The 14163-nt window shown below is 46.2% G+C and overlaps 1 protein-coding gene across 1 annotated transcript; it reads left to right on the forward strand.

Moving 5' to 3' along the window:
* Nucleotides 1-2611: 2611 nt before the first annotated feature.
* LOC311105985 (scavenger receptor class F member 1-like) lies at nucleotides 2612-13837 on the forward strand. The gene is made up of 13 exons (XM_084148235.1): nucleotides 2612-3311; nucleotides 3529-3590; nucleotides 3727-3828; nucleotides 5542-5809; nucleotides 5989-6252; nucleotides 6449-6667; nucleotides 6857-6985; nucleotides 7196-7302; nucleotides 8650-8758; nucleotides 8841-8965; nucleotides 10694-10831; nucleotides 10967-11156; nucleotides 11361-13837. Exons 1-13 carry the CDS (start codon nucleotides 3211-3213, stop codon nucleotides 12418-12420), a joined length of 2874 nt encoding a protein of 957 aa, XP_084004361.1. The 5' UTR covers nucleotides 2612-3210; the 3' UTR covers nucleotides 12421-13837.
* Nucleotides 13838-14163: the final 326 nt, after the last annotated feature.

The following is a 14163-nucleotide window of genomic DNA, read 5'->3' on the forward strand; positions in this document are numbered from 1 at the left end:
AGTTATAGGGAACGTTTTGCAGTAAAGTACACTGTGCTGATTCTGACCCTGAATGTATTGCAACATAGTAACAGTCATTTATTGATTAGACTTTATATTCTTAACCATCAGCTCATCTCACATATTTGATAGGGTCCGATTATGAGTTCAATCATGTCTTCCCTAGGACCATGAATTGGGCATTGGGGTTGGTTATGTGTGTGTTGTGTGTGTTGTGTGCTCGTCTGTCTGTTTCTGTCTGTGTGTTCACTGGGGCACCAGCCCCTGTACGTTGGCTGCTGTACTTACAGAGGAAGTATGTATTTCCTTGGGGGGAAATGGGAGATTGTGTGTGTCTGCCGTCACTCTCCTTCCATCTCACCATGTCGTTAAACACACACAGACACACACGCACACAACAACGGCTTCCCTTGCCCCCTACCATATCTTATCGGTACTCAGACCTCTCAGACCCTGACGTAGTTTTCTGACAATCTTAATGAATGCTACTGGTGATAGTATTGAATGATGGCCCCCAATTACGTATTTTCCTACATACTGTACACTACCAGTCAAAAGTTTGGACACACCTACTCATTCAAGTGTTTTTCTTTATTTGTACTATTTTTTACATTGTAGAATAATAGTGAAGACATCAAAACTATGAAATAACACATATGGAATCGTGTAGTAACGAAAAAAGTGTTAAACAAATCAAAATATATTTTATATTTTAGTTTCTTCAAATAGTCACCCTTTGCCTTGATGACAGCTTTGCACACTCTTGGCATTCTCTCAACCAGCTTCATGAGGTAGTCACCTGGAATGCATTTCAATTAACAGGTGTGCCTTCTTAAAAGTTAATTTGCGGAATTTCTTTCCTTCTTAATGTGTTTGAGCCAATCAGTTGTGTTGTGACAAGGTGGGGGGGGGGGGGTATACAGACGATAGCCCTATTTAGTAAAATACAAGGTCCATATTATGGCAAGAACAGCTCAAATAAGCAAAGAGAAATGACAGTCCATCATTACTTTAACATGTGAAGGACAGTCAATACGGAAAATCTCAAGAACTTTGAACGTTTCTTCAAGTGCAGTCGCAAAAACCATCAAGTGCTATGATGAAACTGGCTCTCATGAGGACCACCACAGGAATGGAAGAGCCAGAGTTACCTCTGCTGCATAAGTTCATTACAGTTACCAGCCTCAGAAATTGCAGCTCAAATAAATGCTTCACAGAGTTCAAGTCACAGACACATCTCAACACCAACTGTTCGGAGGGGACTGTGTGAATCAGGCCTTCATGGTCAAATTGCTGCAAAGAAACCACTACTAAAGGACACTAAAAGACCTGCTTGGGCCAAGAAACACGAGCAATGGAAATGTGTCTTTCGGTCTGGAGTCCAAATTTGAGATCTTTGGTTCCAACCGCCGTGTCTTTGTGAGAGGCGGTGTGGGTGAACGGATGATCTCCACATGTATAGTTCCCACCGTAAAGCATGGAGGAGGAGGTGTTATGGTGTGGGGGTGCTTTGCTGGTGACACTGTCAGTGATTTATTTAGAATTCAAGGCACACTTAATCAGCATGGCTACCACAGCATTCTGCAGCGATACGCCATCCCATCTGGTTTGGGCTTAGTGGGACTATCATTTGTTTTTCAACAGGACAATGACCCAACACACCTCCAGGCTGTGTAAGGACTATTTGACCAAGAAGGAGAGTGATGGAGTGCTGCATCAGATGACCTGGCCTCCACAATCCCCTGACCTCAACCCAATTGAGATGGTTTGGGATGAGTCGGACGGCAGAGTGAAGGAAAAGCAGCCAACAAGTGCTCAGCATATGTGGGAACTCCTTCAAGACTGTTGGAAAAGCATTCCAGGTGAAGCTGGTTGAGAAAATGCCAAGAGAGTGCAAAGCAGTCATCAAGACAAAGGGTGGCTATTTGAAGAATCTCAAATATAAAATATATTTTGATTTGTTTAACACTTTTTTGGTTACTACATGATTCCATATGTGTTATTTCATAGTTTTGATATCTTCACTATTATTCTACAATGTAGAAATTAGTAAAAATAAAGAAAAACCTTTGAATGAGTAGGTGTGTCCAAACTTTTGACTGGTACTGTATGTACATTTTATTTTTGTAAGCATGACTGTTTTTAAATGGAGACGCCTTTGTGCTACGAAAACCAAATAAATATCTAAAGTGAAATCAAAACTGTGTAATGTGGGAGAATGTAAGTTGGGCTGTCAACATACATCCGTTTACCAAGAGAACATCCCACTTCCGATCTAGGAAGGACAGTTAGGCTTTTTAGTTGTACAAATTTTTTGTGTGTGTATGTTTGTGAGCTAAACAAAGTTGTTGTGTGGAAGACAGATGTACAGTACACAAATAAACTTGCAAAACACACACCTCTAAATATGCTGCTCACCTCTTCCCAGAATCTCTTAGTATGTGGTGATGTCTTAAAAAAGCCTTACTGAGGCAGATTGAATGGGAGGAAGTGGCTCTAACTTCCCCAGGAAAGACGGAGAGGAAACGGACAGGATTGGACCGCTCAGTCAGGCTGCACTGGGCCTACAACTACAAGACTAATGACTGAAGAGAGATAGGCTGGACAGAAAGACAGATAGAGGGGGAGAGAGAGAAAAAATAGAAAGACAGCCTTCCATTGGCCTACAAGACCACAGAGCTAGACTCGGGAAAAAGAAAGGTAGAGAGAGAGTGACTGGGGAGAAAGACAGAGGGAGAGAGAGAGAGAGAGAGAGAGAGAGAGAGAGAGAGAGAGAGAGAGAGAGAAGAGTGCCTTCAATTTCCATTGTCCTCTTCTGTACTTCGGAAGAGAATAGTGAGAGAAAGAGGAGAAAAGGAGAAAGTGATTTTCCCGGGATTGGATTCTGGTGTTGGGACAGGGAGAGGATTGGATTTTGGTGTTGGGACAAGGAGAGGATTGGATTCTGGTGTTGGGACAAGGAGAGGATTGGATTCTGGTGTTGGGACAAGGAGAGGATTGGATTCTGGTGTTGGGACAGGGAGAGGATTGGATTCTGGTGTTGGGACAGGGAGAGGATTGGATTCTGGTGTTGGGACAAGGAGAGGATTGGATTCTGGTGTTGGGACAGGGAGAGGATTGGATTCTGGTGTTGGGACAGGAAGAGGCGTGTGAGTTGGACACGGTCTGAGACCTGTTGTGGGCTGGTACAGACCTGGTTGTGGGGTGGACATGGGCCTGTTTCTGACGGGTATAGGACTACTGCTCTGCTGTTCCCTCTCCTCCCCTCAGAGACTGGCTCCCTCAGGGAGAAACGTCTGCCAGTACCTCAGGTGATGACTACATTCCACTCTCACACTTTATTTTTCTCTCTCTCTTTCTTTTTCTGCCTTTTCTATCAAGCAATATATCCTTTATGAAACATTTTCAGAATCTTCATAATTGTAATCTTCCGATATTTCTTGAAAAAACTGTAAAAAGAAATGTGACCCATAAGGAAACTTCCTACTATGCTTTACGTTATGTCTTTTGTTTACCCTTCTCAAACAGGGATCCCTCCATTCTTGTCTGTTGTACTGGATGGAGACAACAGGGAGAGGAGTGTACTATACGTGAGTATCAATTTAGGGGAGAGGAGTGTACTATACCTGAGTACCAGTAGACAGTAAATTGTGTAAAACCGTCCAGGGCGTCTTGCTAAGGCAGTATTGTATAATTCCGCACTGTGTCTGTTGTTCATGACTCCAGCTGTGTGTGATGGCGAGCGGGCCTGCCAGCAGGATGAGGTGTGTGTATACCCGGGCGTCTGTCGCTGTCGACCTGGCTACTATGGAGCCCACTGCAAGACACGTAAGTCAAACCAACTCTGACGTTTAAGTTACATAGGCTATGTCATTCAAACAATATACAGTGCATTCGGAAAGTATTCAGACCCCTTGACTTTTTCCACATTTTGTTACATTACAGCCTTTTCCCCTCATCAATCTACACACAATACCCCATAATGACAAAGCAAAAACAGGTTTTTAGAAATGTTTGCAAATGTATAAATAAATGAACAACAAATATCACATTTACATAAGTATTCAGACCCTTTACTCAGTACTTTGTTGAAGCACCTTTGGCAGCGATTACAGCCTTGAGTCTTCTTGGGTATGACGCTACAAACTTGGCACACCTGGATTTGGGGAGTTTCTCCCATTCTTCTCTGCAGATCCTCTCCAGAGACGTTTAATCGGGTTCATGTCCGGGCTCTGGCTGGGCCACTCAAGGACATTCAGAGACTTGTTCCGAAGCCACTCCTGCGTTGTCTTGGCTGTGTGCTTAGGGTCGAAGTCCTGTTGGAAAGTGAACCTTCACCCCAGTCTGAGGTCCTGAGCGCTCTGGAGCAGGTTTTCATCAAGGATCTCTCTGTATTTTGCTCCGTTCATCTTTCCCTCGATCCTGACTAGTCTCCCAGTCCCTGCCGCTGAAAAACATCCCCACAGCATGATGCTGCCACCACCATGCTTCACCGTAGACATGGTGCCAGGTTTCCTCCAGATGTGATGCTTGGCATTCAGGCCAAAGAGTTCAATCTTGGTTTCATCAGAACAGAGAATCTTGTTTCTCATGGTCTGAGAGTCTTTAGGTGCCTTTTGGCAAACTCCAAGCGGGCTGTCATGTGCCTTTTACTGAGGAGTGGCTTCCGTCTGGCCACTCTACCATAAAGGCCTGATTGGTGGAGTGCTGCAGAGATGGTTGTCCTTCTGGAAGGTTCTCCCGTCTCCACAGAGGAACTCTGGAGCTCTGTCAGAGTGACCATCGGGTTCTTGGTCACCTCCCTGACCAAGGCCCTTCTTCCCCGATTGCTCAGTTTGGCCAGGTGGCCAGCTCTAGGAAGAGTCTTGGTGATTCCAAGCTTCTTCCATTTAAGAATGATGGAGGCCACTGTGTTCTTGGGGACCTTCAATGCTGCAGAATTTTTTGGTATCCTTCCCCAGATCTGTGCCTCAACACAATCCTGTCTCAGAGCTCTATGGACAATTCCTTTGACCTCATGGCTTGGTTTTTGCTCTGACATGCACTGTCAACTGTGGGACCTTATATAGACAGGTGTGTGCCTTTGCAAATCATGTCCAATCAATTGACTTGACCACAGGTGGACTCCAATCAAGTTGTAGAAACATCTCAAGGATGATCAATGAAAACAGGATGCACCTGAGCTCAATTTTGAGTCTCATAGCAAAGGGTCTGAATACTTCTGTAAATAAGGTATTTCAGTTTTTTTATTTTAATCAATTTGCTAAAATTTCTAAAAACCTATTTTTGCTTTGTCATTATGGGGTATTGTGTGTAGATTAATTAGATTATTATTTTTAAAATCCATTTTAGAATAAGGCTGTAACGTAACAAAATGTGGAAAAAGTCAAGGGGTCTGAAAACTTTCCGAATGCACTGTATTGTGAACACAACAAGAGTTAATATAGCAACTTTGGTAGCACTTTACATTGCAGGAATAAAAGGGCAAGAACCTAATTAAGTGGAAACTACTGAAATATTACAGCCTGTCTCCCTCTATAGGCTGCCCTCCAGAGTTCTGGGCACCGGACTGCCGTGAGCTGTGCAAGTGCCACCCTCATGGGCGCTGTGACCCGGTCACGGGCGAGTGCACGTGCCTCCCCAACCGCTGGGGGCAACTCTGCCAGAACGCCTGCAGATGTGGCCGCCACGGGAACTGCCACCCCGTGCACGGCAACTGCACCTGCGACGAGGGTTGGTGGATGCCCACCTGTGCCAAGCAGTGCCAGTGCTACCCAGGCACCTCCACCTGTGACCCACTGACCGGCAGGTGAGAGAGAATGGGTTTATTTACAGTGGGAGGCATTAGTTAGCTTGGAGCTGAATTAATTGATGCAATTTAGCCTGCAATTTACTAATTTAAAGGGCAGTGTCACACACCATATTTTTTAACACAATAGCTACAACACAATACAACTATATGTTTTCTTAAAAAACGGTGTTTGGCAGGTGTCAGTGTGCCCCGGGGTACTGGGGTCAGAAGTGCAGCCTTCGCTGTAGCTGCTACATATCGTCGTGCCAACAGAAGACGGGGGCATGCGAGTGCCAGAACGGGTGGTGGGGTCAGACGTGTGACCGCCGCTGTAACTGTGACCTGGAGCACAGCGAGTGTAATGCGGTCAGCGGGGAGTGTGTATGTAATCCTGGGTACAAGGGAGCCATCTGTAATGAACCGTGTGGACCTGGGGAGTATGGCAGCGGGTGTAAACTGAGGTAAGAGAGTGTATATGGATATTGCAGTGGTGCTGCCTTGTCATTGTGCTGTTGATCAATATGGATGATTGATGGCTTGGGTGAATTCTGAGCACTTTATGTAGGCTTGTACCTGTGTCTATCCTAGAATGGCTACAGTATGTATTCAGTTGGACTGTTCCATGGATGTCTCTCTCTCTCCTTCTCTCCTGTGTAGCTGTGGGCACTGTAAAGGAGGCCAGTCGTGTTCTGTGGTTGATGGTGTCTGTACGGCCTGTGAGCCTGGGTGGAACGGCACACGCTGTGACCGGCCGTGTTCGTGGGGTTACCATGGAAACCACTGCCAGGAGGCGTGCCCACGCTGCAGGAATGGTGAACCATGTGACCCCAGGACGGCGGCGTGTTCACGATGTGATCCAGGATGGACCGGACCCAGGTGTGTGTGTTTGATGACTAACTACCAGTGAAATGCATCTGAGACCTTTTACAGTAATTCCACTGTTGTACTGTACCTACCCTTCCCAGACATTACAGTGTCAATGATACCGAAGAGGTTCAGTGTTTTCTTCAATTGCTGACAGTTTTGTTGTCTGTCTGTTACCTGGGCCACTCTGTTTGTCTGCAGGTGTGATGAGCCGTGCTCTAACAGAACATTCGGGGACGCCTGCCGCTTCCTGTGCAGCCCCTGTTTCCATGGCCACTGTGATCACGTGACAGGAAGTTGTGTCTGTGGGCCTGGGTTCCAGGGACAGAGGTGAGAGTACTGAGAAAGCAGACAGAGGTTTTGTTCAGCGGTTCCTTACTCCCTTTCTTGAAGTAATCACTGATGTGGAACAATGGTTCAAATAAATACGTTTCTCCAATCCAATAATGTCTGATTTAGACATCTTGCTGTTTGTGTATCTCAATTAGGGGATTGTGTATCTGGCTGTCACTAACAGGTTTGTCTCTGTTGTGTCCCCAGTTGTAACATCACCTGTCCAGACCAGCTGTATGGCTTTAACTGTTCCTCTGTCTGTGACTGTGGAGAGGGCACCGCCTGTCACCCAGCAACGGGGGCGTGTCCATACAGTATGCACTCCTCCTATTGGATACAGCGCTAGTTGGTTATTAATGTGTTTTTTTTTTGTTTTTTTTATTTCACCTTTATTTAACCAGGTAAGCCAGTTGAGAACAGGTTCTCATTTACAACTGCGACCTGGCCAAGATAAAGCAAAGTAGTGCAATAAAAACAACACAGAGTTACATATGGGGTAAAAAAAAAAACATAAAGTCAGAAATACAACAGAAAATATATATACAGTGTGTGCAAATGTAGCAAGTTATGGAGGTAAGGCAATAAATAGGCTATAGTGCAGAATAATTACAATAGTATTAACACTGGAATGCTAGATGTGCAAGAGATTATGTGCAAATAGAGATACTGGGGTGCAAAAGAGCAAAATAAATAACAATATAGGGATGAGGTAGTTGGGTGGGCTAATTTCAGATGGGCTGTGTACAGGTGCAGTGATCGGTAAGGTGCTCTGACAACTGATGCTTAAAGTTATTGAGGGAGATAAGAGTCTCCAGCTTCAGAGATTTTTGCAATTCGTTCCAGTCATTGGCAGCAGAGAACTGGAAGGAATGGCGGCCAAAGGAGGTGTTGGCTTTGGGAATGACCAGTGAGATATACCTGCTGGAGCGCAGACTACGGGTGGGTGCTGCTATGGTGACCAATGAGCTAAGATAAGGCAGGGATTTGCCTAGCAGTGATTTATAGATGGCTTGGAGCCAGTGGGTTTGACGACGGACATGTAGTGAGGACCAGCCAACAAGAGCGTACAGGTCACAGTGGTGGGTAGTGTATGGGGCTTTGGAGACAAAACGGATGGCACTGTGATAGACTACATCCAATTTGCTGAGTAGAGTGTTGGAGGCTATTTTGTAAATGACATCGCCGAAGTCAAGGATCGGTAGGATAGTCAGTTTTACGAGGGCATGTTTGGCAGCATGAGTGAAGGAGGCTTTGTTGCGAAATAGGAAGCCGATTCTAGATTTAACTTTGGATTGGAGATTCTTTATGTGAGTCTGGAAGTTGAGTTTACAGTCTAACCAGACACCTAGATATTTGTAGTTGTCCACATACTCTAGGTCAGACGCGTCGAGAGTGGTGATTCTAGTCGGGTGGGCGGGTGCTAGCAGCGTTCGATTGAAAAGCATGCATTTAGTTTTACTAGTGTTTAAGAGCAGTTGAAGGCTACTGAAGGATTGTTGTATGGCATTGAAGCTCGTTTGGAGGTAACTAATGATAAGTAATAGTAGATGGGTCTATGGATTCAAATATTTGTTTTCCTCAAGAAGGAATATGTGAGGTTGAATCACATTTATTTATGTGTGTGCGTGTGTGTGCGTGTGTGTGCGTGTGTGTGGTGTCAGGTGGTCGCGGGGCTCTGATCGCTGGTCTCCTGGTCCCTCTGCTCTTGGTGCTGCTGGGTCTGGTCTGCTGCTGCTGCTGCTGTGGAGGACCTACTGACGGCAAAGACAGGTGTGTGTGTGTATGATTCTGATGGCAAAGGCAGGTGTGTGTGTGTGTTCCTCTGACCTCTGACCTTGCTCTGGTCCTACAGGGTAGCAGTGGGTGACGGTGGTACCTCTGTCCGTATGAAGCATCATGTGTATAACGTCCTGGCCAACGTGAGCTCTGCTGTACCCTGTATCTCTGTCTGGTCCTCTGGGCTACCCAGAGTCACAGGTCAGTCCACTATCACACTAGAGATCATATCATATGTCTTTATGTACAGTACCAGTCAAAAGTTTGGACACACCTACTCATACTCCAGGGTTCTTCTTTATTTTTACTATTTACTACATTGTAGAATAATAGTGAAGACATCAAAACTATGAAATAACACATATGGAATCATGTAGTAACCAAATAAGTATTAAACAAATCAAAATATATTTTATATTTGAGATTCTTCAAAGTAGCCACCCTTTGCCTTGATGACAGCTTTGCACGCTCTTGGCATTCTCTCAACCAGCTTCATGAGGTAGTCACCTGGAATGCATTTCAATTAACAGGTGTGCCTTGTTAAAAATTAATTTGTGGAATTTCTTTCCTTCTTAATGCGTTTGAGCCAATCAGTTGTGTTGTGACAAGGTAGGGGTGGTATACAGAAAATAGTCCTATTTGGTAAAAGACCAAGGTCATATTATGGTAAGAACAGCTCAAATAAGCAAAGAGAAACGACAGTCCATCATTACTTTAAGACATGAAGGTCAGTCAATAAGGAACATTTCAAGAACTTTGAAAGTTTCGTCAAGTGCAGTCGCAAAAACCATCAAGCGCTATGATGAAACTGGCTCTCATGAGGACCACCACAGGAAAGGAAGACCCAGAGTTACCTCTGCTGCAGAGGATAAATTCATTATTGTTACCAGCCTCAGAAATTGCAGCCCAAATAAACGCTTCACAGAGTTCAAGTCACAGACACATCTCAACATCAGCTGTTCAGAGGAGACTGCATAAATCAGGCCTTCTTGGTCGAATTGCTGCAAAGAAACCACTACTAAAGGACACCAATAAGAAGAAGAGACTTGCTTGGGCCAAGAAACACGAGCAATGGACATTAGACCGGTGGAAATATGTCCTTTGGTCCAAATGTGAGATTTTTGGTTCCCACCCGCCGTGTCTTTGTGAAACGCAGAGTAGGTGAACGGATGATATCCGCATGTGTGGTTCTCACCGTGAAGCATGGAGGAGGAGGTGTGATGGTGTGGGGGTGCTTTGCTGATGACACTGTCAGTGATTTATTTAGAATTCAAAGCATACTTAACCAGCATGGCTACCACAGCATTCTGCAGCGATACGCCATCACATCTGGTTTGCGCATAGTGGGACTATCATTTGTTTTTCAACAGGACAATGACCCAATACACCTCCAGGCTATGTAAGGGCTATTTGACCAAGAAGGAGAGTGATGGAGTGCTGCATCAGATGACTTGGCCTCCACAATCACCCAACCTCAACCCAATTGAGATGGTTTGGGATGAGTTGGACCGCAGAGTGAAGGAAAAGCAGCCAACAAGTGCTCAGCAAATGTGGGAACTCCTTCAAGACTGTTGGAAAAGCATTCCAGTTGAAGCTGGTTGAGAGAATGCCAAGAGTGTGCAAAGCTGTCATATTTTCATTTGTTTAACACTTGTTTGGTTACTACATAATTCCATATGTGTTATTTCATAGTTTTGATATCTTCACTATTATTCTACAATGTAGAAAATAGTAAAAATAAAGAAAAACCCTTGAATGAGTAGGTGTGTCCAAACTTTTCACTGGTACTGTATGTAAGGAAGAAACTCCAGTACTTGTTGAATGCTCTCAAAGTTTTTCTCCATGCACTTGGATACAGGAGAGGTGTGCATACTATACTTATTACAATATTATTACAATAATAACAATAATAAACACTTCTCTCTCCAGTGTCCCACCACGACTCTGAGCTGACATTCAACCACAGTTTCATAGAGCCTCCCTCCTCAGGCTGGGTGACGGACGGATCCTCCTTTGACAGTGATGAGGAGACCGGAGAGGCTCTCTACTGTGTCCCACCCAGAGAAGGTAATCAGTGTGTGTGTGTATGTGTGTGTGTCTTTGTGTGTGTGTGTGTCTGTGTCTGTGTGTGTGTTCAACCCTTTGTGCTTCGTTGACTCCCTATTTTCTCTCTCTCCCTTTACCCCACTCTCCCTCCCTCAGACATCCCAGCAGTGGCGGGCGGTGAGTTCCAGGAGTTCCAGCATGAGATGAGTTCTAAGTGTAACATGTTTCCCGACCCCTCTGCCTTCAGCGTTAGTGCAGAAGACATGTCCCTCCCCTTTGGCATCCCCCGTACCTCCAGCAACGCCAAGTCCAAACGCCCCTCCGTCTCCTTCGCCGAAGGCACCAGGTAACACCAGGTCGCAGTCATCATGATGAGGACATTGAACACTACACACACCACACGACACTACCCAGCACTTCAATTCTCTTTTTAAATTGCCTCTTAAAGTTATATTTATTGTAATTGTCTTGTGTTTGTTTTTAATGTTGAGAGTATGTCAAATTAATTTCCCCTTGGGGATTAATAAAGTACCATCTCACCTCATCCCAGGTTCAGCCCCAAGGAGCGCCGAGGCTCTGCCCAGGACCTGACACCCGGGGCCCCCCGCACCAAACCCAAGTCCCCCTGGGGGGTCTTGATGCTGTCAGCCCTCCAGGCCCAGGGAGGGAAGGCCTCAGAGGGGGAAGAGACGGAGAAAGGTGAGGGGGGGGTGGATGGATGTGGAGGTGGGACTGGACCATTGGAAGACCCAGGATCCAGTGGTGAAGTAGGGGACCCCGATGTGGACAGGTACACGGCCACCCCGTCCCAAGCCATGTCTACCCTGCAGGTGCCTGGAGCAGTGGTAGGGCGAAGATGCACCATATCCAATGCCGCTGTTACCAGAAAGGGCGGGCAAACACCAGGGTCCACATCCGATGGCCAGCAGGCAGAGATAGATAAAGGGATGGACAAGGTGACCACAGTGTACGTGACAGTGGGAAAGGCGGGGGTGGGGAGGCCCCTGTCTAAACTAGAGCTCCCCAGCTCAGAGGGCCCGGTCCAAGCCATGCTACGCAGGCTAGGCAGCCTCCAGAGACACAAAGACCAGGAAGGGGGAACTAAGCCCAAGGGGAAGAGCCCGGGGGCAGAGGGGATCACCAAGCCACCCAGGAGGAAGCTGGGGGCCAGGGCCAGTGTGTGGGAGCAGGGGGGTCCCCCACCCTTGGGGGTGGGGGGTCCTGTAGGGGAAGGCGTACCTATGAGGAAACCCAGTAGGAGGAAACAGCACGCCCACCACAGTTCGCCTGCTGTCATGGGAAACACTGACGCTGGCACTAACACTCACCCCCCACCAGAGGGCGGCTCTGCCACAGTTACGTCTACGAGGCCCCTGTCCTCCATTTTGAAAAGCGTGCCAGAGATCGCTGGGTCAGAGGTCAGGGGTGAAAGGTCAGGGGTGAGGGGAGAGAACGGCGACCCTGGGATGCAGACTGAGACTGAAAGTGGATATCTAACAGTCGGGCCAGCTGGAGTTAGTCTGAGTGAAGTCATCGCCAATGAAGGAGTGGTGGTCGGTGTGGACGATGGACCTAACCTATATGAGAACGTGAAGATTATGCATTCCTAACTTCAGATGCAATGACTGTGGTGCTCTGTCTCCGCTCACAATTGAGTATGTAGTTTGACTACTAATGAATGAGGAATTTGAAAACTAGCTTACTGTACTGAAGTTGACAGTTGAGTCTGACATGAACTAACTTTACAATATTGAGTATGCAATTTTATGAATTACAATATGTATATGATGGTTCTGTACAATGTGTACTGTATGTATGTATATCATACAACAATACGATAATGTTGAAATCGCCTTACCAAATAGTAATCGACACTGTAACTGCCATGTGTGAAACAACTATGCAAATTAAAACAAAAAATGCATGCTCCGATCTGTGCACTTTGTTCACTTTGGCTTGTCTGTCATCACTAGGCTAAGCTGCTAACGTTAGCCATCAAGCTAACGAAGTTAGTCCCAGATAAGTTTTCCAATGGAGCCCTCTTTGTCTGGAGAAGTAAATGAACGGTTCCAGCGCTGTAGGAACTGTATCTACTATGCTTTGTTTCGGGACAAACTGGATCACTCAGAGTTCCAATGCGGCAATTGTTTTCTTGCCGAGGATTATAGGCTTGAGAGGATTATAGGCTTGAGGTGGCTTCCTTGATCACGCAGGTAGCCAGCCTACGTAAGAAACTGGGAGAAATGCAGAGTGGAATGTTTACATTTTCTACGCCGATGGCTGGACGGCATTCACGCATGTTGGATGCATCTCCGTCTTGTCGTTTGTTGTTATCCGACTGGCCGGTGTTGCCCGGAGTTCGTTTGCCAGGGGAGCCATCTCCTGCCTCTCCTCCCCCATCTGATAGCGGAGTCGAAGGAGCACAGCAAGAGGAGCATGGCAATCAACGATGGTCGCAAGTCACGAGCCGTGGAAGCCAAAGACAGTGGCCTCCCGCAAAGCAGTCTACACTCCCAACAAGAGGCCCGGAGTGGATACAAACAACGAATAGTTTCGCCGCCCTGGAGCCTGATCTTCCTGCACCTTCGTTGCTGGGGGTACCTGTGTCTGCAGCCACTGTGCCTACTCCTACTCCTTCCCCTACGAATTCGAAGTCGACGTCGGCAACCTTCCATCCCCGTGCTGGATCGAGCGGGGCTTCTCCATCTGTCGGAGGCCTGCACCTCCCTGTGAAGCATGGGAATGGGCGGATTTCCTCGTCCTTCTCGCCAGCCGTGATTTTGGGCAGCTCCATGGTAAGAAATGTGACTGTTCCTGGTGTAAAAACAATGTCCTATCCCAGAGCTCGAGTAAATTACATTACTAAGCTGCTCCCGAATGTACTACACCAGGACATGGACATCGATTCTATCGTAATCCATGTGGGTTTTAATTACATTATGAAGGGCAGCTCTGATCAGTTGAAACTGGATTTCAAAGAGCTGATTGACTCTCTGCTAAACACTAATAAATGACCCATCATATCTGGCCCTGTGCCCTCTCTGAATCGTGGCATTGAATGCTTTAGCAGGATTATTTCTCTTCACAACTGGTTACGTGATTATTGCAGCTCAATGGGTGTAACTTTTGTTGACAATTTCAATACCTTTTGGAAACAAAACACATTTTATAAGGAGGACGGGATCTACCCAAATCATTTGGGTTCCTGGATCCTTTCACAGCATTATAAGGCTGCTTTGAGACAATGACTTATCAACCCCAGCTCAGTTAATCCCTACCATTGTGTCGATGAGTCATCATAATGCTTTAGCAAATGTACATTATACCAGGGGCATTTGGAACAATTTAAGAAA

The sequence above is a fragment of the Coregonus lavaretus genome, assembly GCF_964263955.1.
Source record: "Coregonus lavaretus genome assembly, chromosome: 30".
NCBI classification, from domain to species: Eukaryota; Metazoa; Chordata; class Actinopteri; order Salmoniformes; family Salmonidae; genus Coregonus; species Coregonus lavaretus.

Bases quoted from the DNA above. Each gene is read 5' to 3' on its own strand.
- LOC311105985 (XM_084148235.1), top strand. From the start codon at position 3,211: ATGGGCCTGTTTCTGACGGGTATAGGACTACTGCTCTGCTGTTCCCTC. The intron at 8,966-10,693 runs GTCAGTCCACTA...TTCTCTCTCCAG, and splicing joins TGGGCTACCCAGAGTCACAG to TGTCCCACCACGACTCTGAG. The intron at 10,832-10,966 runs GTAATCAGTGTG...TCCCTCCCTCAG, and splicing joins CTGTGTCCCACCCAGAGAAG to ACATCCCAGCAGTGGCGGGC.